General features: G+C 35.0%; 1 protein-coding gene across 1 annotated transcript in view; it reads left to right on the plus strand.

Annotated features, from left to right (window-relative positions):
* The window catches only part of LOC138692742 (uncharacterized), a 69,219-nt gene extending 41,813 nt beyond the window's left edge, over nt 1-27,406 (plus strand). Inside the window, exons 12-18 of the mRNA XM_069815934.1 lie at nt 3,452-3,691; nt 7,807-7,964; nt 10,226-10,468; nt 13,623-13,737; nt 17,944-18,124; nt 25,193-25,310; nt 26,786-27,406. Coding sequence (XP_069672035.1) covers nt 3,452-3,691; nt 7,807-7,964; nt 10,226-10,468; nt 13,623-13,737; nt 17,944-18,124; nt 25,193-25,310; nt 26,786-27,106 — 1,376 coding nt within the window. The 3' untranslated portion in view covers nt 27,107-27,406. The remainder of the gene's footprint in view (nt 1-3,451; nt 3,692-7,806; nt 7,965-10,225; nt 10,469-13,622; nt 13,738-17,943; nt 18,125-25,192; nt 25,311-26,785) is intronic.
* The last annotated feature ends 450 nt before the right edge of the window (nt 27,407-27,856 follow it).

Genomic DNA, 27,856 nt, shown 5'->3' on the forward strand with positions numbered 1-27,856 from the left:
TTAATGAAGGTCATATACCTTTTTCAGGACATTATTATTATTATTATTATTATTATTATTATTATTATTATTATTATTATTATTATTATTATTAACGTTTTGTTCAATTCAAATGTTCAAATATTGATTCAATTTTAGAAAATATAACAACTATTACTACTTATAAAAATATATAATATATATAATAATAGAATTTATATTCACTTAATGTTAACCCCAAAATCTAACCTAATCATCATTCCATTGAAGACTTTGAAGGGGTCCGTGAAAATACTGATCCAAGAAATGGTGTCCGCGCTCCTCAGTGCTAATACCTAAGTTTAAGAAGCATTGCTTTATTGTATAAAACCTAATAAGAGAATACCGATATATGAATGAACATTTTTCACGAGGAAAGTATAGGGCCTACTACGTTAATTTATCCGTTCCGTAAATAAAAACAATTCTCCTTTCTTGTATTGCAAAACGTTAGGGTACATGATAACTTCTTTCAAGTTCTATATAGCCCTACTGTTAAGTGCACGAAGTCGGCCTATTTTAATTGTATTCCGTGCAAATGTTTTCACTCTTTCAAAAATACAGAAACGCCGTTCTCTTTCCCTACCAGTCATCGAAATGGCCACTCTAATCTGCAAGAATTTTACAGTTTCTGGTGAAGATTCATACACTACGAGTAATCAACAAGAGCGTCACGACACGAAGAAGTTTTACTCACCCGATTGAGGATTGGCCACTGTCGTTTGACACATAGCCATCTATTACGTGGCGAACCTCGTGAGATATGCCATGTAGCAATTACGGTCGAGCATATCTTATTACATTGCAAGAAATATGGCCGTGACCGTCGACAATATGCTATTCGACCGACTCTATGATTCTAATTGTGCAAATGCAGTTTTGTGATTTTTATACAGGGTGGTATAGTTTATATTGCCCCTTTTTGGTTAAGCTCCGGGCTCTTTACATCCGGAGGTTACATTTGTTTTATATTTGTTTTTACATAACTGACATTTCGGACACCTTACATCCAAATATTTTATAAAATTTTATTGTTCGAAATATGCTATATACTTTGTGTCTGGTAGTCTTTGTTTTATTTATTTATTTATTTTGCTAATATTTGTAACATAAAATATAATATAAACAGAAAAAATTTTAGCTCGCCCCTGAAAGAGTAGAATTCGTGCTCAAGGTCGGATTCTTGAATTGAAATTAAGAAGTATATAATACAATTTGTCGTATGTCTACTACGCAATAAGAATATACAAATTTAAATTTACCATTTTTCAATTTTTATAAAATCCATAGGCCTGCGTAACTTTTTAAATTTAATACTAGAACTATTAGAATTTTATTGGTTCGTTTTAATACTACCAAGAGTCTGAGAACTGCTCACTCTTATGAATTTTATGAATCACCTTGTTGATACTGCATTTGTTTACTTCTTTTTTTTACTGTGACAACGTTTTATAGTTATTTTTAGCATTCTGGTTATCGTATTTGTGTTTTTCTTTTATGAAGAATTTTAGATAAGGGCGCAAATATCCATAGTAGCTGACGCGCCCTTTTTAAACCCCACTAACTAACTAACTAACTAAATAACTAACTTACTAACTAACTAAGAGTATTTTTATATGTAGTTTAGCAAGATTGACGTGCCTGTTACATTTACAAATTCCATTCGGTTGCACAGCACATTCAGTTCATAGCGTAATTCCTAAGAGTTAAATTTAGACACGTCAAGAGATATTTTGAATTCACTTTCAGGGGAAAATAATGTCGACGCAACACTCCAGAGAAACGGAAATACAGGAGAAGGGGCGCCAAGGCCATAACTCCCAGTCCCATGAAACTATAGGCATGCTAACTGATCATTCCCAATATTACCCTATAAGGCTCGTCTATGTTACAGTAGGCCTACTAGTAGCTTAGCAAAAACAATTTCATATTTTTTAACAGTTAAAATATATCTATGACCAATACTGGTTACACTGAGCTAGAATTCATTATTAAGTAAGGATCCATAAAAAAGGGTAGACCTATTCCCCTTTAGTAGAGTTACCAGATTATTTTAATGAAATGTAGGACACAATGGTTCAAAATGTAGGATATTGTAGGGTAATGTAGGAGAATTAAACATCAAATTCTAAAATGCAACTGATGTACAGTATCATAATATAGGTCTACCGTACAAATATTTTTATATTTTCTTAAACTATTTAAGTACGCAAAGAATAACAACTAGCACAGTATAAATGAATTTCATCTATACACTTCTCTCAAAAACTATTACGCAAAACATTAGGCTTCTTTGAAATATAATCTTGACTCTCTGCACAACTGAAGTTTATAAAATTTAGTCTCGTGCTTAAATAATACGTCAGATTTCATTATATAAAAAACTCGTTTTTAATATTTCAGTAATTATCGTAGTAATACGGCAGCTCACGAGACTCGATTAACACCAAAACATAAACATTATTTTATAAGCTTTGTAATAAAAAATAGAAACGTACGCCTATGTTGCTGAAGGACAACTAAGGTACTGTTTCGTGTTCAAGTTTTCCTGCTGTAAACACGTAAATTTACATTTACTGTACATTTTCTTTTCCGCATCTTCGAGCACGTGTTATAACTGCAACACTACTCGTAAGTTTCGTCCTTAAACACTCTCCGACGGCCAAAAGCCAATGAACCTGTGCAGTGTTTGTATTGCTCTCCACTCCAGCTCGCATCTGAGGGCCATTGCATTGTTGCAACATCTTCTGTCTACTGCCACTAAAACTATTGCATGACTATGATCTTTGATGATAGCAATGTTGCCATGATGAACTGCAGCTAATTCTGTTGCTTCCCGAGTCACTAATTAATTTTAAAACTTGTTTAACAATGATTATTATTAGAGGATAAAAATTCGCTCTGGCGCCGGGGATCGAACCCGGGTCCTTGGTTCTACGTACCAAGTGCTCTAACCACTGAGCTACGCCGAAGTTCAATCCACAGCAAGTTAAACCATACAATGTATAAAATAAATCAAATGTATTTATATTTTGTTTTACTTTTCGAATTACAAAACATGCTTTTCCTTTGCAACCCCGAGAATGAAAGTTCATTTTCATATTTGGATACATATAAAAATTTTTCATCTATGCACATCTTTTAAATGATAGTTAAACGAAATAAACTGTAACGTAACAGTACGGTCATTCGCAACTTGATAAGGAAACTGAATTGTTGCGAAATTCATTAAACATATGAAAAAGTAGGGCCTACCGTACATGTCATCTTCGTGATGCTCGTTTTTCTTTTCATCTTCCATTCCCTTCCCCTCAACACTGTCTTCCTCATTTCCGACTTCGATTTTCTTGTTGATGTTTTTCTTAGTAGGCTACTACCATCATCTTATTTTTTTCTTCCTCGTCTCCCTTATTGTAGCATGTGTCATGTACAGGACCTCCGTGTCTACCATTCCTGGGTGCTCTGCCATTTCTGCCTCTCAAGCACATCCACCTCGCCATGGCGGGTCCCTGGCTACACAAATATGGCCCTGTCGTGGGAATCGTGATGGGCTCATCACCGGCAATTGCAGTGTGTGGGCCCAGGGAAGTTCTCCAAGTACTGCGCCGTGAGGAGTTCGTGGGCCGTCCAGACAATGTAAACATTCGCGAGAGGAACTTCAACAAGCGACTTGGTGAGTTTCACTAAATAGGAGACAGTGCATGACTTCCATCATAATATTATGTCCTTCTACACTCTTAATATACATGGAAGTTATTACAAATGCCACAAACTAGGCTGCCACATGTCGCATGGCCTCTGTCTCCTTTACCAGCTGATAAATTGAAAGCCATTTCTACGATTCAAGATGTCCAATGGAAGGCCACTAATTGTTATTTACAGTGAACTTCTGAACTGATAAGTTCTTGCTTATATGCATTATTCGTATCTTCAGAATTGCATTACCATATTGTTAAGTAAAGAAAACTGAAACATTTTATAGACATTTTAGATGCTGATTTGTACATTTCAGTTGCTATTTTAATCCATTTTGAATCTTGCGTACACCACTTTTAACTCTTGAATGTAATTAATTGATAAACTAGTGGACTTACTCGTGTTAAATATGTAATATTTGTCCGATTTACAGCTGTTTCAGTGCTTCATGCTCATCATCAGAGCCTACTAGATTTAAGTAAAATATATTAAAGTAAAGTAAAGTAAAGTAAAATATATAAAGTAAAGTAAAATATAAACAAAACAGAGCTTGAAATTGATTAAAATACTTGTTTAGAGTTGAACATCATTCCGTTACCATTTCTTCATTTCGTTATCATTTTGTAGCATTCCCCGAATGCCGGCTGGCGACGCATGGAGGGTGCTGGCCTAGGGACGAGTGGGGTTGCCTGCTCGAAACCTGGGCACACAGAGAACCTTAGTGTGGTCAGCCAGTGTGGGTTTAGGAATGCATCACAAGAGGGTTAGCGCAATAAATCTTAACAGGTCACAGTGTTGGCCCATAATGTCCCCCTCCGTTAAATTCAATTCAATAGAGTTGAACAGTTTGTGTTAAGGGACATAAAATTACTCATCAATTTGAAACACAAATTACAAAAATGTTCTAACAATATTGTATAGTGATATAAAGTAGTCACTCAAACACACTCTTCTTGGAATGCTCTGGTTTTGGAAACGAAGTTTTTTTATGCTCTTTCCGAAGTAATAATAATAATAATAATAATAATAATAATAATAATAATAATAATAACAATAACTTACTTACTTACTTACAAATGGCTTTTAAGGAACCTGCAGGTTCATTGCCGCCCTCACATAAGCTTGCCATCGGTCCCTATCCTATGCAAGATTAATCCAGTCTCTATCGTCATATCTCACCTTCCTCAAATCCATTTTAATATTATCCTCCCACCTGCGTCTTGGCCTCCCCAAAGGTCTTTTCCCCTCCAGTCTCCCAACTAACACTCTATATGCATTTCTGGATTCATGATACATGCCCTGCCCATCTCAAAGTCTGGATTTAATGTTCCTAACTATGTCAGGTGAAGAATACAATGCGTGCAGTCCTGCATTGTGTAACTTTCTCCATTCTCCTGTAAATTCATCCCTCTTAGTCCCAAATATTTTCCTAAGAACCTTATTCTCAAACACTCTTAATCTCTATTCCTCTCTCAAAGTGAGAGTCCAAGTCTCACAACCATACATAACATTATTATTATTATTATTATTATTATTATTATTATTATTATTATTATTATTATTATGTACACCGTACATATGATGTATGTATGTATGTAGCCTATATTTGTATGTATGTAGGCCCTATTAATACAGAGCTGACACAAGAACGTAAGAAATTATATTACTGGTAGGCTAAATAATAACATAAAATGTAATTTGATCCGAAAAGTTTTAAAATTAGTGAAAAATATATGATCCGGTAATCCTACTCAAAATATGATTTTGAAAAACCAATAGAGTTCATGTGAAATGATAGGCGGAGATAGAATGATTTCCTCAGGAGGGAGCCACAATAGGATGATAAAATAAGATAATTCATAAATGTATGAGCATACAAATGCTTCCACACTCATAAAAATATGCATAAAATATGTAAGCTTAACTTATCTACATACCGGTACACATGAAAAAAATAAACATTCATTATGCCTCTGAAACCTACACCTAGTTTAGCTAAGTACAGCAAAACGTCAATTATATCAAATAAATATTACCAATTTTTGTTAGCATGCTTTTAAGAGCTTTGTGTGAACTAGGGAGCTGTGCCATCACTGATTCTGTCCAAATATGGTATCAGTATCACTTGCTTGGCCACTAGTCGTAGGTTCAATGACATCACTCGAAATAATAGCAGATGCACCAATACTTAACAACACTAATCCGTAGTATTACCAGGTGCTTCATTATTAGTAATACACTTACTTCCACTTTGTTCTACACTTTTAAAAATGTGCGGATATCTCGCGAACTCATTGTTACATGAAGTGAACTGAATGAACTCTCTCCAGAAAATATTCCAAGCTTGTCCCAGTTCTTTCTTACCCACAGTATAAAAAATAAATCGTATAATGGATGCCTATATTTAGAAACATAACATTTACATAAACGTCGATTTGTATAATAATTTGTAGATAAACTTCTGAGAAATATGATTTCATACCGAAGGCTAGAGAGAGAGACAGTAGCCTTTATCACTTTGACCTGGAGATGGCATTCCCCCCCATCTCCGCCTATGTGTGAAATGCTAAAAAATAATTTGACTTTGAGCAGTTTTGTGGCATGACCAGGGATTCCCCCCCCCCCCCCTGTTGAAAAGTTATCCCGCTCTCATAAATTCATATTAACATTCCTGCCAGGGATAACTTCTATCCTCCCTCATAAAATATACAGTAATTGTTTTAATACGAGTATATATGAACTTTATAAAGTATAAAGTAAGCAAAGAAAAAAATATTTCTGTATTATCAGCACCGGCAAGCTGACAACAATAACTTAGGAATTACACATCTTATCTTAAGCTGTTTAGGGATATTATTATTATTATTATGATCAAGATGTAAGACAAGCAACTCAGTGCGACCAAGCATTGAGCAGTATCGAATGAGGATAATAATAATTTTATGTATGGTATTCTCTATCTAGAATTCTATCCCCTCCCCCCATCAGAAATCTTAATTCGCACCCTGGGCATAACATGGTGAAGTTTTCGACAGTCGTATCTGTTGAGCTATCACTATAAAGAATTTCTAACATCAGCCTCTAATCTAGCACAAGTTAAGTCTAATTTTTCCTCTGTTAAGAAACTCTTCTCTTGTTTAATGATACGAACTTGATATCACGAAATTCTCCCATAATATGGTACAATGTTTTGTCAGGGACTGCAGAATCCAGAAGCTTCCTTTGGAAATTTTTGTGACACTCTACACGAAGATCACTTGATAAACGTCTCACAAATAAAATAAAACTATATCGTCTATACCTCACTTTCACAAAACATTTATATGACTATTTTACCTGTTGTATTAATTTTCCATAAATCGGTACCTGTATTCTTTTTTCAGGGAATGAATAATCCCAGAACTTTAATTGAAATTTTGCAACACTTTTCTCTGAAACAATTTCTTTATGTACACCTTAGAAAGTTTTCATGACTATAGTCAATTTCAACAATACGATGCATTGATTGCAGACCTTCAGTTCTCGATCAGTACTGACATTTGTCTAAACATCTGTTGTGGTAGAATGTCGGCAGATTGAAGGTCATTAGCTGAGGATACATTTTCCATAAAAAACTGGCGTGATTCAGGCACATACAATTGCTGAGGTATCGGATTTTTGTTATATCTGTATATTTCTATTGCTCTTGACTATTTTATCAACAAAATTTGAGTCTTCTAGATACCGGTATGTAAAGAGGTTGCTAAAACTGATATTACATGGGCAGAAATTAATCAATGGTACTTATCATCAGCAGAGCCTTATTACTAGATTTAGAATACTTAAATGCATTAAAGGCACAGTTTCATAGGACTGTACCATGTAAAATCTGCAGAAAAAGCAGCTCAGCAGATTTTCTCGAACTTTGTTTGCTTGGAATGTGCATTAGAAGGAGAACAACCAATTCATTTGACTCTATCGATTGACCAGTATGGCATTTGGCTCATCTCGTTAAAGATAAGATATGACGTTGCTTGGTGAAAAATATCATAAAATTGTTTGGTTTTTAACGTAAGGATAAACTGATATCAATTATTTATTATTTATTTGCAGGTGTCCTGTTCACGGATGGACCTTTCTGGGTTGAACAGCGTCGCTTTACGATTCGTCATTTAAATGATTTTGGTTTTGGAAAGAAGAGTGTTGAAGAAGTTATTCTTGAAGAAGCTGAAGTTTTGACCAGCGAAATGAAGGAGCAGAAAGTTGTTCAGGTCAGTAGCAGAATTGGCCAATGGACATACTACCGGTATTTCTTATGTAATGTCACAGTTAAGGTGTTGCACTGCAACCTTAAATGTCGCAGGTTGAATTCCTGATGGAGTCATGGATTTTCCTATTGATCTAAACCTTCCGGTCACACTATGGCCCTGAGGTTCACGCACTCTGTAACATAAATGAGTACCAGTGGGTTTCCTTGGGAGTAAAGGAGACCAGTACATAGGACTGATATTCGATGCAGATTGTCTCATGAAATGGGAGCCATAACATCCCCCAACCCCAAGAGCCTTTTCAGGACTCTTATGAGGTAGCTCTGCTTTAGTTTCCTATATATATTTCTATGTTCATACTGGTATAGGTATATGCGAAATAAATTAAGTTCAAGTATGTGGTAAAAATACTGACAGTTCTGAATGAATTGATACTATTTTTATTTCGAACACAAAGTGCCTTTTGCTGTAAGATATGTGGATGGTTCCTGGGAAATTATTTGTGAGCTGTGCAGTGGCGACAACTCACGACAGAAAGTGGAAGCTTAAAGGAAATTAATACGTCGGGACGCATTGAAAATCAAAATCTGTAATTAAAATGTTTTTGCAGGAGTTAACATACTTTTTTAACCTCAGAGACACGAAATTAAACTGTAGGATCATTCTCATATCCTTCATGGAGGAATTGCCACTGGCTTAGTCAACTGTTCGAAGACAGGTTTGAACCTAATAAGTGACATCAACAAGGCATGACTCACAAGGCAACTAAGCCAGGAGATAATGAATATGGTGACCAGTTCATTGTGAACAATATTATCTTTAACAAAAGCATTTATGAATAAAATAGATAACTAATTTACTAGTAACTTAATGTTTGTAAAATATAGTTGTGTATAAAGCCTTTTGGAATTCTGGTTTTATGGAAGGTTTTATAACAAGATCTTATTTAAAATTAAAAACTGCAAGTAAAGCTTATTTAACACTGTTGAATTCAGACATATTTCTCCTCCTCATAGGAGAGGGCACATGATTTAATAGGGGTATGTTTCATGAGGGAGACGAAATGTGGGTCGTCCCAGACAACAGTGGAATCAGCATTTCTATATAGTTGGGATGGAATGGGCCAAAAGGCTCAAGCCGTGTCTGCTGCTGATAATAATGGTAGTGGTGATGGTGGTAATGATAAATAATACTTTCGTCTGTTTTGTGTGGGTACATAAAAGGTAACATCTTGAAAGAGATGTCTAATGTATGTATTTATTAACACTACAATTGGGTATACACCCAGTGGCAGTGACATATAATATACAATAATACCATTACATTAATGAAGAAGAGTGTTTCACAATCTGGTTAGTATTTATATTCATTCTTGTTTACATAATTTACATGTTCTAATATATTTATGTATAGTTTGAACCTACTTCCTATTGAAATAGTTCATTTAAAATATAACTCCGTTATATTCGGTTAGGTTACGTTATTACTCTGAGTTGATACAAAAACGTCAAAATAATGGGAAAAGACTTGTATCTTAATTTACTTTTAGACGTGCCATATTTTTTTTACCTGTATAATTCAAATTAGTGATATTTTAGAATTTGTTCTAAAGTATGATTTCATTAAGCATGGATCATAATGTTACAAATAGTTGAACTGAAAAATTATGTTTGCACTGATAATTGAAGGGTTCAGAGCCATAGTGGGCCAAGTGCCATTTACTAAAAACGGAAAAAGCAGGAGTTAAATTTAAGTGAATACCATAGTTTAATGAAGATTGACATATCATTTAGTTTTGATGTACATACTTTATATTATTTGTTATATGTTTAATTGAATTATGGTATTTAACTTTGATCCTTATTTTCTCTGTTTTTAATATATGGCGCTTGACCCACTATGGCTCTGAACCCTTCAATTATTTACCATGAGAATGAGTAAGTAATGTTTAGTCCTAAAAATGATAATGTATCTTGTGTATGCTTGCAAGAAAAAAAAAATTGACCTAGTTAGTTGCAATGTCTCAATTTATCTAATAGATAAGCTCCATGACATTTGTTGATTGTTAACTTGCTGGTGCACGGTAAGAAATAATCATCACCACTACCAAAAAATATTTACGAAAATTGTGTTTGTTGTAGAGTTACATTGGAAGGTTAACCCACGAGATAACATAGGGGAAAAAAAGACGTAGGATACACGTGGAAACTCTAACTTTTCCTCCTTAGTTAAATAAAATAAATATTCTGAAATGTTTCTTGCAGGTATCTCGTCTCTTCAGCGTGCCGACAATCAATGTATTATGGTCCATGATTGCTGGTACGAGATATGCACACGATGATACCGATTTCAAAGCTTTGTTGCATCACTTGGACTTCTTGTTTCATTCTGGATCGACTTTAAGGATTTTGACAAGTGTGTTTCCCATATTAAAAAAGATTGCTCCTGAGATGAGTGGACATAAGAAGATCATGAAGTCATTCAACGAGCTGCAGAGTTTCTTCAGGGTACGTACTTGTGCAACTTAAAGTAACAGTGAGTAGTAAGATCCTCACCAGTGACAATAGTTATTCCATTACAAGTGTTTGTTAAATTATTACATTTATAAATAAAATCTGAACTCTACACACTGTTATTCGATCCTTGAAAGCTACTGTGATTGACCAAATGGCTAGAGAGTCGTAAGGACATTTGTGATGGATAGAATAGGTGTCTGGGGCAGTGTGCTCCATTAACCATCAACCTCATTCTGATACTGAACTTCATCGCAATCACCATAATCATGTAGATCCACCTGCAATGGTGTGGTGTGAAATCCAAATGATGATTTCATTAATTAACTTCGTAAGAAATTACTACTTCAATTGTGGCTTCTTTATTCATTTTGTAAAAAGTTACTCCAATGATGATTTCAAAAAAAGTTACTTCAATTATGGCTTCATTCACTTTCTAAAAATATGGCTGTATTAATATGAAATTCACTGATGTCACTTATTTTACAACTTTTTTAGGCTACGTTATGGTTAGTAGCTTCATTTCTATATACAGTAGTGAGCGGTAAATTTGAAAGTTGAGGAGCCCAAGACGTAACTGATGAGAGGTTGGATTTTATGTATTAAAATATATAGGGTCTGTCAAGTACTTCATTACTATTACATATTTGTACAGCAAATTCACTCGACAATCCTCTCCCTTCACAAATCGACCAATTAGATCACACCATACTGAACATCTACTACTAGAAGAAACTAGAGACAAATCTACATTTATTTCTAAACTATCAGTATTTGTTGTTGTTTTCTAATGCCAGGTGTTTGACAATAAAGTCATTTGACCTCTTGCACTCCAATATTTTTCAAAGATATTATCATGGCCAGCCACTGAAGCACAGATTTTGAGGTGTTCCGAATCCATTTCTTGGTTTGAGTTGCACAATGGGCAGTTAGGGGACTGATATATTCCAATTCTATGCAGGTGTTTGGCCAAACAATCATGGCCTGTTGCCAATCTAAATGCAGCTACAGACGATTTTCGTGGTAAATCGGGAATTAACTGTGGATTATGATGCAGAACTGTATAAATAAATAAGTTATATCTCGTAACACAAAAGAAAAAATAACAGGATCACCAGTAAACAAGGAAAAAAAATCTGCCAGCATAAAACAAAACTTTAACACAGGGCGAGAAAACTAACGATCCATAACGCGATTTTCTAAAGCTAAGAAAGAGAGAGAGAGCGCTTGTCAATACAACTGAACATAGCCAAGCAGCCGAGACTAGCAGTACACTTGTCAGCAGTGTGTAGGATTTCTCTAAATTCGCCTCCTCTCACATGTCCTAGTCAGGTTCAAACACTCCGCTAGCTAGCTATCTTATTGGTTGAACTGCATTGTCATGGTTACCAAGGGAGACAGTATTCTGTCCTGCTCTCGCATAGACACTGCAGACTGCTCAATGTCGATTGTACAGATTACAGTGGTATTTCTTTCGGTACAAATTATTTGTAGTATCTATAGCGAGCGTGAATCACCAACTGGATGTGGTTGGCTTGACATAACTTACTTCTTAGTCGTATTGAATAGTAAAATTAATATAAAAGGAAAACTGTCCGTCATTTGCTGTAACTTGTCTATGATCTTACTTCAACTTGAAGTAAAATTCTGGTAAAATGTTAGGGGAGACACCGCCTCCCTTGTCTTCCCTGAAAATATGCCACTGTCTACATAATATGAGCTCAGGAACACATTTAGTTTTCATTTAACAATAGAGAACTTTTGCTATCTACGTAATATTGTGTTATAAAAAATTGGTAAATTAGAGATGCTTGGCTATGTTTTCGGCATGATTTTTTTTACTAATGAAACGGAAAAGTCATAAAAACAGCTCCTTCAATTAAGAAAGAGGTGTTAATCAGCTAACAGAAAGCAACTAAGATACAGTATTCTTTTTTATAGTTTAGGCCTAATATTCACTGACCATAAAAATTGGAATACCAGTAGTAGTAAAACTATTTCAAAACTGTTACATTACAACTATGCCTAGGTGAAAATTTGTGATTTCTGGTCAAAAAATCACATTTTTGGTTTTTAGCATTAAAAAATTGTTTATGGTCTAAGGTAACTCTGAAGCATTTTTCATGCACTTATGCTTTCCAATTGCACGTTTCGGTGGCCATTTTTAAAAGGCATATGCATGTATCTATATTCATTTAAAATTTCAAGCTCATTGTTTGCATTCGTTTTTTGCATATTTTGTTTTGCTAAAAATGCTATTTCTCCTACAAAATTTGTACTACATGAATGACTTTTTTTTGTGAAACTTCTTTAATGTGTAACAAAACTTATTATCAGGATTTTCTTAAAGTGTCACATTTCTTAAATACAGGTATTTTTTTTTTTTTTGCAGATGTTGCTAATTTTTTGGCTGTTTTTAGAAATTAATATAAATTAATGTTCAATTGTTTTGGAGGGTAAAATAAATGAAAACACTGGATAGTAAGTTTTGTTTTGGGGTGTTTGAAAGATATAAAAATGGAACTTCAGGCAAAAATATTAAAATTTGTAGGAATAATAGCTATTCTGCAAAAAATAATTTAAATTTTCAAAAATGTTAACAATTCAAACATAGGGTGGCAAGATCATTTATGATTAACAGAAAAAAAACAGAGGAATTAAGTGCTAACTATAAAAATTATCTTAAAACTAGCAAAGTATTTTTAGTAGTATTAAAATAAAATGAAATCTTTTTAAGCAATTGAACAGAAGAGGTAAATTTAACATCAAAATTATCACCTGATCTCATACAGATAGTTGAAATGAAACAAAAAGACATGGGCGTCTGCAAGGAGAGTGTGGTAGTAAGGGTAATCTCCCCTACTGGAAAGTAAAATCTTTTAATTTTTATTATATTATGTAAATTTTTAAAAACTTACAGCTGTTATGTTCACGGCAGTATGTATTTTTCAAGTGTGTTGGTTTCATTAAAATACATCAGGGGAAAGATAATTAGCACAGAGAGAATCTTAAAAATTAACATCATGGGCATTTAGGAAGTGTTTTGCCCATACTGAGTTATAAACCTGAGGACGTTTCTGGAAAGAGATTTTCTGTTCTGTCACGAGAGCTACCATTGTTCAATTCATGATTAATGTTTGTCTTACAGAACACGATTCACGAACACAAACTGATGCTCGAGGAGAATAACCCAAGAGATTTCATGGACGTATTTCTGCGCCAGATGGAAGCTGAAAGTAGTGTTGAAAATTCTACATTCACAGGTAGATCTATATTCAAAACTTTCTTATGAAATAAAATTAAAAATGTCAATGTTATATATGATTATCCTGCAAAAAAAAAAAAATAATAAATAAATAAAGGAACTAAACTTTTCGAACAACCCAACAAAACAGGACCATTGCTTAGCCTAAATCAAATAATAAAGTCAGAACTAGATAGCCAATATGCATCACAAAAGCAAAAGCAATGAATCTTGAGAAGAAATAGATCAATATCGACAGAGATAGAATGGAAGCAACAGCAAAATTTAGACTATACAGGACACGACTGCTTGTCATATCACCTGCATCGCATCAACATAGTAAACTCTGAAAGCTGTCCACTCTGCAAAGATGACAACTCCACAAAGGACGCCACCCACCTCCTAACATGCAAAGAATTAGACAGAGAAAAACAGAAATCAAAGGACCAGATAAGCCTCTACTGGGAAGCAAGAAGGAAGATGACGCTAAGTCAAGATCCAGCCATTGGAAACTAACTAATACATGATTATCTAAAGCCTAAGCATTTCAAGAATACATAATGCAGTATACGACTGCGTTACTTTTACATTTAATTCGTGTTTCATGGAGTTAGTGTCACATAACACTAAAGATGATTTTTGATTACAATGAATAAAATTTATAACTGAGAAGGAGAAATATTACTTATATCATTCGTCTTTTACAGTTCAAGACTATTGAAACGTGGCTCATCACACCAAAATAAATCTTCTAAGCAGTGTATTGGTCAGCTGGATTACCGGGCCTTGAAAAATAAGGGTCTGAATTTAAGTCTAATTTATTAGGTAACAGACAAAGCTTAGTCCTGTAATTCATGCCAAATATGTTTCATTTATTCTGTCCGAACATGAGAACAACACTAAAGTCTACAAATATCAGCTGTTTAAACTAACATTAAAAAAGGAAGCTGTAACTTGAGGAGGATACTTCTATCGTCAGTATACAAATTCAAATACCATACCAATAACAACACAGTATTTGGGTATAGCCATTAGATGCAATTATTATATAGACATAATATGTAAATCTTTATGGTTATAGGGTTGTTGGAATTAAGCTTTTTAACTTACTTTCCCCGAGTGCAGCATCCTGTAGTATTAATAAATTTAATAGAGTATTGAAAAACTGGCTTGTGATGGAAGCATTTTATAATATTAATGAGTTTGAAATGGCTGGTAAATTAGATATTATATTTTAATTATGAAGTTTTTAGTTATATATTTGACTAAGACTATTACAATATTTTGTTTAATAGCTGCTCTGTCTCTTAAATAAAAATGCAGGCTTTTTTTTTATTACTATGCAGAATTAAACACAAATTAAAATTTGTTAAAAATTGGATGGCTGTGAAAAAATTACGTTTCAAAGATTTTATAAGGATATTCATGAGTATGTTCTACTAGAACACAGTATAATATTAATAAATATACCATAACGTAATAGGCGGCTGGGTAGCTCAGTTGATAGAGCAGCTGGCTACGGACTGGAAGGTCTGGGATTCGATCCCAGATGGTGATGGGGTTTTTCTCATTGCCAAACTTCCAGAATGGCCCCGGGGTTCACTTAGCCTCCTATAAAATTGAGTACCAGGTCTTTCTCGGGGAAAAAAAGGTGGTCAGAGCGTGGTGCCAATGTTCCAGAAAGCATGGGGCTCTACCTATATGCCCCCCCCAAGTGTCTTCATGGCATGAGAAGGGGATACCTTTACCTTTTTACCGTCACATAATAATAATAATAATAATAATAATAATAATAATAATAATAATAATAATAATAATAATAATAACAACAACAACAACAAAATAATGCTCAAAATTTAAAATACTGATCATGTAGGCCTAAACTGTAAACAATTTTAATATTACCCCCCCCCCCCTCCTTGATGAAATTCTGCATACGCCACTGGATCCAGACATTCAATGGTCTATAAATTGTCAAGGAGTATCGTATACAAATTTCATAAAATAAACGAAGAAGAACAGATAGAATGATTTCAGAACATAGTATACAAATTCCACGAAACCAATTAAAAATGGTTCTGCACTGCTTCGGTCAGATACCATGGAATTAATCTGCAGTAAATACTGGTATGAAGACTAGATTCACATTTATACAGATGGATCACGAAATCATGACAATAGGACATCAGGAGCAGGACATTACATTCCAAAATATCAAGAAATTTACTTAATACTATGTTCATCTTTCTCCAGTCTTCATGTTGAACTTTTGACTATTGAAGCTGCTCTTACATGTTTCCAAAATTTCTGATGAATCTAGGCCTATTTGCATATTTACTGGTTTCGTAGGGCTACATATTTAACATACCTCAAATACACATTAATTTTATTTGCACATACAAAAATCAACAGAATAAATTCAAGAATATCCAAAAGAAAATAATGTTTCCATGGATATCGGTACTTAGCCACTGTGGTATATTTGGAAATAAGAAAGTTGGTAACTTTGAGAAACAGGCAATGCAATTGCAATCAAGACCGTTGCAATGGCATTTTGTTCAGCACCTTTGCTTCAATTGACTCTCACTTTACAAACCTACTGATCAATAATTGGCTCTCTTCTGACAAAGGCAAAATTTTACAGGCCATACACAAGAATCAAATGACCTGACATACTCAGACATTTTTAACGAGAGCCAGAACAAGTCACATTGTTACACACCTATTTAAGTATTCTTATACTCCTATTTACCTATGGTGTAATAGTCATGAAGTTCTGGAACACATTCTTTTATACTGCCATCCATAAATCCTAAATGAAGAGAATTAAAGTCATCAATACTAATTGCATAAAACTTAGCTCTGCAATACATATTGACCACACTTCAACTCGAGGAGACATCTACAGTACCAGTATCTATAATGAACACCCATCAAAGCACACCTTATTTGATGGAAGAAACCCTTGCTGTAGGCTACAGTTATGTTATCAGCAGGCTTCGAAACTTTGGACCCGATACAATAAGTTTACTGTGCATGCACTATAGGTTGTTGACTCTGCAGGTAGGTAGAGATGTGTTGAGGTAACCACGTTGCTATTTAGAGTAGAGTACGGTAGAATGGGGAAACACACATATGTACATTCTGAAAGTAAGAGTACATTACACAATGACAATGTCAAAAGAATGTGAAAAGCATTTATTCTCCTGTCTTTTATAAGCATTAATTGTGTTTAATTATATACAGTGCTAATGGTGGAAATAAACATGTAGCAATTTTAATTTCTTCATTTATCCTATTGGTCGTCTTTAGGAAGTGCAGTTACAGTACCGAATTGCAATGTACCTACTACAAGATACATTCTCACTGTCTCAAACGTAAATCTTTTTCGGTTATCTGCCAAAGTTTGTACTGTAGAAAGCTGCACTCTATGTCGCATGACGTGATAGGAGCAAAACAGAAAAACCTAACATCATTGCGGTCTCTAAAGAGACAGTCCTTTATTCTCTGGTGACTCTATGTCCACTAATTTACTGTTTATGTTACACAATGTTCTATATCCCTTATTTTTACATAAAATTGATTTATATTTCTGTTTTACACGGTCAGTAACCGGTGTATTTGGTGTCTCATTAATTCTCTGCGTCATTTTCTAAATTAATTTGAGGGCTTCCAGCTCTCTTGCTCTGACTTTTCTAACCGTGTAATAGTTTCAGACACAGTTTGAAAATGGGTTTGTATGAAAACCAAATTATTCGTCAGAACCTTCAAATTCAGAGCGTTTTTCTTTGCATATTTGTTGGCATTCATTCTACAGTACCCCACCCACTGCACGCTTTACCACTATACCACTATGCAGATTTCCCACTGAACTGTTCTATTGGGTCCGAAGTCTCGAAGCCTAGTTATCAGCACCCTGCTGGGTACCAGTACATTAAGAAGATTAATAAATTTAATTTGTCAAAACACAAGTTAACACAAAATCTTAAGTTCACAACATTTGATAACTTGAAAAATAGGCTAGCTCGAAAGTAGCAGTGCAATAATAAAATTTCTGAACTATATTCGAAAGTAGCAGTGGAATAATACAATTTCTGAACTATATTCGGAATCTGAGAAATTTAACAGATTAATTATTCATGCTGTTATAAAATAATATGTATAGGACATGTTAGAGTACAGTCAACCATTTAGCTGTAAGTTAAATGTTTGTTGATTTGTGCAGAGGATGAACTCATTATCCTGTGCATGGATCTCTTCTCCGCTGGGGCAGAGTCTGTGAGCAACACGTTGAGTTTCTGCCTGTTGTACATGGTGTTGTATCCACAAGTCCAGGAGGCCGTGCAGAAGGAACTGGATACAGTTGTAGGACGCAGCAGGAAGCCATGTCTGGACGACAGGCCTAGGTAGGTGAAGGTTATATAATCAGGAAGAAATCAATTTCGAGAAAATGGAAGCTTAGGTGCCTTTGGAAATGAAAATGAAATCGTGTCCCTAAGTGTAACCATCATCTCAGAGGAGCTTCTGTTTTCAACAGAAATTTTCTATGTGGTAGAAATATAAAAAAGCACAGATCAACATTGCCAGCATTTTAATATAGTTGAAGTTCTATTTTCAATGACTAATTGATGGGTGGTGTACTAGTTCCATCCCTAACTGAAGGATTTCACTTGCTGATTCTAGTAGATTCACAAAGTCTAGAATAACCAAAAATAACTTCCAGCCGATCAGAGATAAATAAAATTATTTTTCCTATTGGTTTCATCTATCTCTCTCTTTCTCTCTCTTTGTGTGGGATGTGTGTACACATGCGAACATACGTGTAACCTTAACCATTGACAAAATTATGTAATATCTACAACTGTCGTAATTGATACGATGTCAAAGGTTACTATAGGAACCAGTGACGTCGCCAGGATCAAAGCAAGGGGGTGTGGATGGGGTGCGAGATTTAAAAATGGGGTGCAAGCTGTAAAAATGTGGTACATAAAAAATCCAAAATGTTCCTTCATGCACTTGCGCGCATACTATAGAACTGTTTATTATTATTATTATTATTATTATTATTATTATTATTATTATTATTATTATTATTGCTCATCACATCCATTACGATACACTAAGGGATGTAGTTTTTTCACATCTGAGAAATTGTTTTTGTTCTTCAAAATAACTTAGTAGGTACCGGTAGGCATACAAAATATTAAGAATAGTATGGAGAATATTAATAAATACAGCACTGTGAGAACCTGGTATCATGAAAGTTTTAAATTAAGATATGTTTTTACAAATAGGCCTATTGCTGGAGGCAGAGCAGAGTGAGAGACAGGAAAATGGAATTGTATAATTTGTCCCGCCTAAAACAATTATGTAGAATATCCTACTTTCTAAATATGGTGCACAGATTTTCGCTGTATGAGAATGTCAGGAGAAAGAAAGAAAGAAAGAAAGAAAGAAAGAAAGAAAGAAAGAAAGAAAGAAAGAAAGAAAGAAAGGAAGGAAGGAAGGAAAGAAAGAAAGAAAGATGAAGAACCTAAAAAGGGAAATTTGGACAAATGTTCAACCAGAACCACAACTGCTATGACTTACATTGCAGTCAGAGAGGATATGTATTAGTAGTATTAGTATTTATTTATTTAACCTGGTAGAGATAAGGCCATCAGGCCTTCTCTGCCCCTCTACCAGGGGATTACAACTATAACATGAACAATAAGATTACAATTAATATTAAATTTACAATTACAATAAAAATTAAAGTACGACAAGAATACCTGATTAATGAAAGCTAGACATTTTATAATAGAAGTTAAGAACAAAGAATATTTTTCTATTTACTAAATTACAAATTAAACCTACAATAACAAAATTCTATAGTGATGAAATTACCGGATATTAAAATATTTTGTGATAGATTAAGAGAACTATTTACAAGAAACCATGTCTGAACGAGTCTCAATTACTGACCAAGTGCCTAGTAAGTTTGCATTTGAATTGAATTTTATTTCGACAGTCCCTGATGCTAGCAGGTAACGAATTCCAGAGTCTTGGCAGGGCTATTGTGAAAGAGGATGAGTATGAGGAGGTGCGATGGGATGGTATTGTTAGTATTGTTTCATGGCGAGAGCGTGTGTTCAGATTGTGGTGGGAAGAAAGGTAAGTGAAGCGAGACGACAGATATGAAGGAATAGAAGAGTTCAAGATTTCGAAGAGAAGGAGAAGTGAATGTAAATTTCTTTCCTTATCTAGTTTAAGCCAATCTATTGCTTCCAGGAATGGGGTAATGTGATCATATTTACGAACATTGGTTACAAAACGTACACACAAATTATGAGCATGTTGAAGTTTCGTTTTGTTGTCGCTGGAAAGGTTAGTCAGTAAAATGTCAGCATAGTCAAAACAGGGAAATACAAGCGTCTGCACAAGGGACTTTTTTAAGCAAGAGGGAAGATGAAAATTTATCCTTTTTAGCACATGGATAATAGAATATACTTTTCTGCAGGTTTCTGTGATTTGCATGTCCCAGTTGAGATTATTGTCCATGTGAATGCCAAGATTTTTTACAGAAGAACTGAAAGGGATATGCACTGTACTTACTTTAACGGGGGAAATGTCGAGGTGCTTTGCAGCGTCGGTTTGCCATTTGTGTCCTAATATGATTGCTTGTGTCTTTCCAGGATTGATATTAAGATGGAATTTCTTTGTCCATGTCACAATCGAGTCAATGTCTTCGTTCAATTTATCTATAGCGTCATTTATTCGATCTAAGCGGGAAGAGATGTAACATTGAAGGTCGTCAGCATACAAGTGATAGTTACAATGCCTTACATGAGATGTAATATCATTGACATATATTGTGAACAACAATGGTCCGAGTACCGAACCTTGTGGTATACCTGATGTTATGTTAAGCCAGGAAGAGCTTCGATTCCCGGATACAACACATTGTTGTCTTTCCCGTAAGTAGGATTCGAACCAACTCACAGCAGTCTCTGACAAATGCAGATTTCTCAATTTATGGGTGAGCATGTCAAAATTTACAGAGTTGAAAGCTTTGCTAAGGTCAAGAAGTGTTAGTATTGTTACTTTATTAGAGTCGATTGCTTCACAAATGTCTTCTGTCACTTTAAGTAGAGCAGTGCTTGTGTTGTGTCCAGCTCTGAAACCTGACTGATACTTGTCGAATAGTTTGTGTTCGTTCATGTAGTTGGTAATTTGTCTGTGTACGATTCTTTCCAGTGTTTTTGATATGGCTGGCAGGATACTGATTGGTCTATAGTCGTTCGGGCCGGTGGGAACTTTGACTTTTGGAAGAGGAAGAACGAAAGCTTGCTTCCATATTTTAGGGAAAGTTGAAGTGATTAAGGAACTATTGAATATGTGTGCAATTGTAGGTATTACTATGTCTTGTATTTTCTGTATGAGTAATATGCTAATGTTGTCCGGGCCTTGAGCTTTCGTCTTGATGCGTCGGATGGCTTTCATTACGTCAACAGGAGTGACGTCAGTAAAATAGAATTTGTCTCGAGTTGGGGGAGCTGAGTCAGGCAAAACTGTGTCTTGTTTCGTTGTGTTGTTTAAGGTCGGGTCCTTTACAAAGTGTTCGTTCAATCGGTCAAGTGGGATGGGTATGTCTGCTTGTTCACTAGCCCTTCCAAGTCCAATAACCTTCAGATTTTTCCATAACTCGGAAGGGGTTGTGTTGGGCTCTATAAGTTTGTAGGAGTATTTGAGTTCAGTGTTTCTTATTAGTTGAGTCGTTCTGTTTCTTAGGTGTTTATATAAGTTAAAATATTCGTCGTTTTTATTGCGGGTGTATTTCCTATAGGCTAAGTCGCGTTTGGACATCAGGCTACGTATTTCAGTCGTCATCCAAGGGGCTGGGGTCTTTCTGGTACGTTTGGTCTTTAATGGTGCGTGTTTGTCATAAAGTTGAAGTATTAACGTATTGAATAAGTCTACTTTCTCGTCTACAGTTCGTAATGTCCAGATCATGTGCCATGGAAGTTGTGCAGCGTCTTCTTTCAGTGCAATATCATCTATTCTTTTAATATCCCTGTAAGTAATTACTCTAGGAGTCGATTTAGGACACTGCAGATTAAACGATAGATAAATGATATCATGCCCTGATAGTCCTGGTGCAGGCAACTGTCCATGTGTCAGTATTTTGTCGGCATTGTTAGTAATTATCAAGTCCAGTAATGTGTCTGTACCTTCCGTGTGATGTGTGGGAGCTAGGGGTAAGATTACCATATCAAGGCACTGAAAGAATGATTGAAGTCTTTTAGTCGTACTAGAATGTAAGTCAAGTAAGTTTGAATTGAAGTCACCCATTATTATAACGTTCTCATATTGCGGCGTTACGTTTAGCAAGGAGGTTTCGAAATCATCTACGTCATATATATGTGGGGGTTTATATACGACACACACTAGACATTTTGTAAATAAGGTGCAAATTTCAATGAACATATATTCGGGTTTGGCAGAGTACTGGCTTGGAGAATGATGAATAATTTTAGGTCTAAATCGGATCTAATATAACCAGCCACCCCTCCTCCTCTCTTGCCCTCTCTGTCATTACAGCAAAGCGTATAGCCAGGAAGGTTTACGAGAGTGGAAGGAAGATTAGGATGTAACCAAGATTCGGAGATAAGAATAACGTGAATGTCTAAAGGTGAGAAGATAGAAGAAAATTCGTCAAAATGACACAACAGACTTTGAGCATTCACGTGAACAACATTAAGTGACAAAGGAGAGGAAGAAAGCGCAGCCTTGAGTATGTCTGCGGTACAGGGCAGTGGACAGTTAGGATTGCTATTGTTCGAGTTAATAGAGAGGACCGGTCTCTGTCCACTGACCTCAGGGACTGTCGGGTGAACATGCTGCTTTTTGTTCTCAATGGTACCATCTTATATGCAATTCAAGTTTTTAAATTATTTTCTAGCAATAATAACTTAAAATTACAGTACTAAATGATAAAGAATATGAAGAAGAAAAATAATTAATTAATAAATAACGTTATTATATAGTAAAAGTTAAAGTGACTTAAATTTACAGTACTAAAGGATAAAAATAAGAATGAAAAAGAATTCCTGGTAGACCAACTAAAGTTTCGGCTTCACAAAAGTGTAGCACAAAAATAGAAGTAATTCGGATTAGACGCTTCATAGCTAATGATAAATTACAGCCAGCAGCGGATTTTCAGGGGAGGCAAAAGAGGCCATGCCTCCCTTAATATTTTACCAGAACACAATCTGACAGAATTTATTCCAGCTGAATTAAGATCATAGACAAGCTATAGCAAATGACGGACTTTTTTTTTTGTATTCATTTCACTATTCAGTAGAGTAAGATGTAGGCTACATCAAGCCTACCCATTCAGCTGGTGATATCCTCTTGCTATAAATAGTACAAATAATTTGTATCGAAAAAAACAGATCAGTGTAACCTGTACAATCGACATCAAGCAGCCTGGAGTCTCTATGCGAGAGCAGGACAGACGAGACAACTATATCATTCTTCTCTCCAGTAACGATGACAACAGCAGTTGAGCCAGTAAGATAGCTGGTCAGTGGACCTTGCTAGAAGGCATGAAAGGAGAAAACCTACTCTATGTATTTCTGGCTAGCTGCTGACAAGTGTAATGCTAGTCTTGGTTGTTTTGGCTACGTTCAGCTATATTGGCGGACTCTCTCTCTCTCTCTCTCTCTCTCCCCCCCCTCACCCCTTCCCTCTTTTTCTTTTTTTTTTCTTGGTTTTATAAAATTGCGTCATGTATTACTAGTTTTCTTTCCCTGCATAAAAGTTCTGTTTCACGTTGATAGATTCTTTCTCTTGTTTGCGGATGTTCCTGTTATTGTTTCTTTTGCTTACGAGATATATTTATTTATACAATATACTAAATATATTGATAGTTTAGAAATAAATGCAGATTTGTCTCTCATTTCTTCTGGTAGTAGATGTTCAGTAGCCTATGTTGTGAACTAATTGATCGATTTGTAAAGGAAGAGGATATTCGAGTGAATTTTCTGTACAAACATAATAGTAATGAGGTACGTTATCATCATTATTCTATGATGCTTCGACCAGTTTTCGGACCGTGACCTCCTCCATTATTCTCTTTCATTTCTGTTTCTTGTGGTTGCCATCCAGTTTCTTATATGGATCAGGTCAGCTGCACATTTCTGTATTTCTTCCCATCGGTTACGTGGTCTTCCAACTGGTCTTTTTTCATCAACGTCTCCATGTAGTACTTTTTTGGGGATTCTTGATTTTCCATTCTTATATTGTGATCAGCCCATTGGAGTCTCTTAATAATATGTATAAGAATGAGGTATCTTAAGTGACAAGCCCTATATTTTTTAATACATAAGGTGCAACCTCTCATCAGTCACGTCTTGGCATCTTAAACTTTCAAACCCACTGTCCACCACTGCTCACAGCAACGAAAAGAATCTGTCATTGAAGAAATTCCTGTATGAAAACATCAATACTTAATATCTTAATACAATTAATGTATATTGATTGTATTGGACATATAGAATAATGTACCAGCAGTAAACATAAATCATTAATAATTTAAATTCAAATATTACTTTAAAAAGGACTATTACTGTAAACGAAAATGGACATATATGTAGTATTTCTGGCTAACTAATATATTTTACATTAATTCTGCTCGGTAGGAGTAAATTATATTCGTCTGAACAGAACATTTTAAATAATAATGTTGATGATGATAATGATGATGATGATGATAATGATAATGTTAATAATAATAATAATAATAATAATAATAATAATAATAATAATAATAAACAAATAGTTGAATTTTATGAAAAGAAGAGTAAAGCACAAACAGATACGTAGGTCTACTATATAAAGTGGATTGGCGAAATAAAAAATGACTTTTGGCAGGAATCACACAGGAAGATATCTTAAACAGAGATCTTCGGAATCAGAGTTCATAAATGCCAAGCTGGCAAAGAGCAAAAACCCAAGAAAAAGACTGAAAAACGTGGAGTTAAGAGATAAAAAGATGTCCACAGCCAAAGAATGAGAGAACTACGAACAAAAAAAGGAAGGCAAAGAAATGCTTCTAAGTACTTTCCGTAGCCCTAAATGGGATTATTTGTAACTAAAATAATAATAATAATAATAATAATAATAATAATAATAATAATATGTTAATAATATAGAAAGAGGCACTGTCTTAAGAGCTTAGATTTTAAAATCAATTCTAGTTGTAACTTAAGTGTCTAAACTCTTTGATGAAAACATTTTGAAAATAGGTCTACAGCAGATAACAGAGAAGAATAAACTATATTGTCATTCTTTGCTTCTTGAAGGCAGAAAAATTCGGTGAAGTAAATGTGGTAGGTGGTACTCTTACAAAGCTATTTATGTGTATGATTAAATGTCACTTTCTCCTTCAAAATCATAGCACTAAATTATTTTGTGAATGTGTAATGTTCCAGACTACCATTTGTGGAAGCAACAATTGCTGAAGTATGCCGGATAAACACCATTGCTCCATTATCTCTACCACATGCACCTTTAGAAGACACTGAACTTAATGGCTACACTGTTAAAAAGGTAAATAAAAATGAGAAATTTCTGACCGAAATTTCTGCAGCTTAGTCTGGCTTTGAAGTGGCTGATATTTATATACACACTCATTCATAACAAAAAAAATCTGCTAACCCCAATGAAGTTAAAAACAAAAACAACAACAAAAACAAGGATAATCTTCATTTGATCATTTGGATGATGTAAAATTTCTAAATCTGAAAATGCGTTTAATGTCGTCTGTTATGAATATTACTGCTATGAAAGAAAAGAAAGATGTGTAATATATATATATATATATATATATATATATATATATATATATATATATATATATCCCCCTCCCTCCCTCTCTCTCTCTCCATTGAAACCTGGAGACCTATAATATCGCGAACTTTCATTTAGTGACCACAAGATGTTGTTTCTAGTTTCACCATATGGAGTGACAGCGATAATGCAATATGTCACATAAAAGTGAAACAACAGCATGTTACAAGACGTCTATGAGTTCTGACTTGTGTTATGTAGAAAAACACGTTATGTATGTTTGTATGTCGATGAGTTACAATGAAATATCGACCAGATGCTTTTAGTATTGTTTGTTTCTATGTTTACTTTATATACTGCTTAATTTGGAGAGTTCCACAGTAGAAAAATTTCATGCAGTCCTAGAAGTCACAAGACTTATCTCAAGGCCAAAAGCCTCGATACTTTTCGCTCATACACGAGGAGACGGAGACTTGCCTGTGGATTTAGGTTTGCACAGACTTACCTCCAGGTAAGGCTCTTTAGAGTCGAAATAGATGCCGAGGTTTTTTACAGTAAGCTTAGCACTGAAAGGAATGATTGTGTTGTTGAGAGAGATAGATTGAAGGCAGAGCAACCTTTGTTGCCTAAGAGAATGGCTTGGCTTTTATCTGGATTCAGATTTAACCCAAATTTTCTTGACAAAGGATCGTCATTGATGCTCGATAAACTTTCATTAAGAGTATCAGTTCGAGATAGAAGATAGTCCAAGAAAGTAAACTTAAACGGGATAACAATCACGATGTGTTAAAAGAACTGAATTACAGTAGAATCCCGATTGTCCGGACTATACAGGCCAAGGGCAATCCGGATAAGCAAAGCTCCGGATAATACGGAGGGTGAGAGAGCTATGTGGATATTGAAGAGACAAGATGGGACCCATTAATGTAGAAAGAAGTTACTCACATGTACGTAATAAAACGATTTTTTATTCATAATACACTGCAGTATATAATTGACTTTAAAAACTTCATTATTGTTCGGTACTGTATATACGTACACTACTGTATTTTTTTAAAATGATCCACATAACATGGAAGGCTGGATAATAATCGGGACTCTACTGTATTGTGAAACACGCCCAATACGCGAGAAAACAGGTATCACCTTCAGGGCACTGATATTTTACTATTGTACAGAGTTTGTTCCTAACATCTTTCCTTGCAATGAAATTTAATATGTGGATGTTTCTGCAGGGCACTCCAGTCATCATTAGCTTGTGGTCTGTTCTGCATGACCGAGAACACTGGGGAGATCCTGAGGTCTTCAAACCAGAGAGGTTCCTGGACGTGAATAGAAAATTTGTGCGTGATGAGTGGCTTGTGCAATTTGGAGTTGGCAAGCGTGCCTGTCTAGGAGAAGTACTGGCCAGGGATATGCTCTTCCTTATTTTCTCGTCCCTTCTGAAGGAATTGACATTCAAGCTTCCTGAAGGAGATCCCGAGCCCTCGACAGAACCTCTGCCAGGTATCACGTCTGCACCTGCACCCTTCCGGGTAGAGGTAGCTCAGAGATGAGAGTGACGATAATATAAAATATAGCAAAAAGTATTTAATTGCCACTTGAGCAACTATGTATAAGAATACGTTCAAGTGCACCTTCCAAAACCATCGGCTTGAAACTCTCTCTAAAAGCCGTACATGGTTTGACACCTTAAAGAAAATGTCAAATGAAACATTAGCTGCTCATAGGAATAATGAGACACAAGAAGCAGCATCCGTAGTTTCTTTGTCAGACTATTGAAGTACACGGACTTGACACTCCTGTCCATAGTCCATTTTTTTCTCACCCATTTCTGTTAATTAAAAAATCCTGTCTGTGACATGCATTGTCATATTGGATTACTGCTGGCAAAGGCACTGGATTTAACGATAGTACAACACACAGTTCATAGAACACACTGATATACTTAAAGTTTTACAAGTAAACCAATCTCTGTCTACACTGTTGTGTAAAATGGGTCGCATCTGGTTTGTCTTCTTAACTGACAAGTAGAAATGTATTTCAAGCAGCACATTTCAACATCTTCAGCTACATTTGAAATCTACTTTCTATGTTATATATATTGTATTGGCAGCTACGAGTACATTTATGTAGATCACTTGTTTTTCGTAATATTTACTCGTGTAGTACGAACTTTTAATGACATGGAAGATTCCTTTATAAACTACATTTTCTTTTAAATGCCATAAAAGTAAGAAATAATACCAGTACTTAAAGTTAGTTCTGGAGATATTAACGAACAAGAATATTAGACTTATCTTACG

The sequence above is a fragment of the Periplaneta americana genome, chromosome 17 (genome assembly GCF_040183065.1).
Source record: "Periplaneta americana isolate PAMFEO1 chromosome 17, P.americana_PAMFEO1_priV1, whole genome shotgun sequence".
Taxonomy (NCBI): domain Eukaryota; kingdom Metazoa; phylum Arthropoda; class Insecta; order Blattodea; family Blattidae; genus Periplaneta; species Periplaneta americana.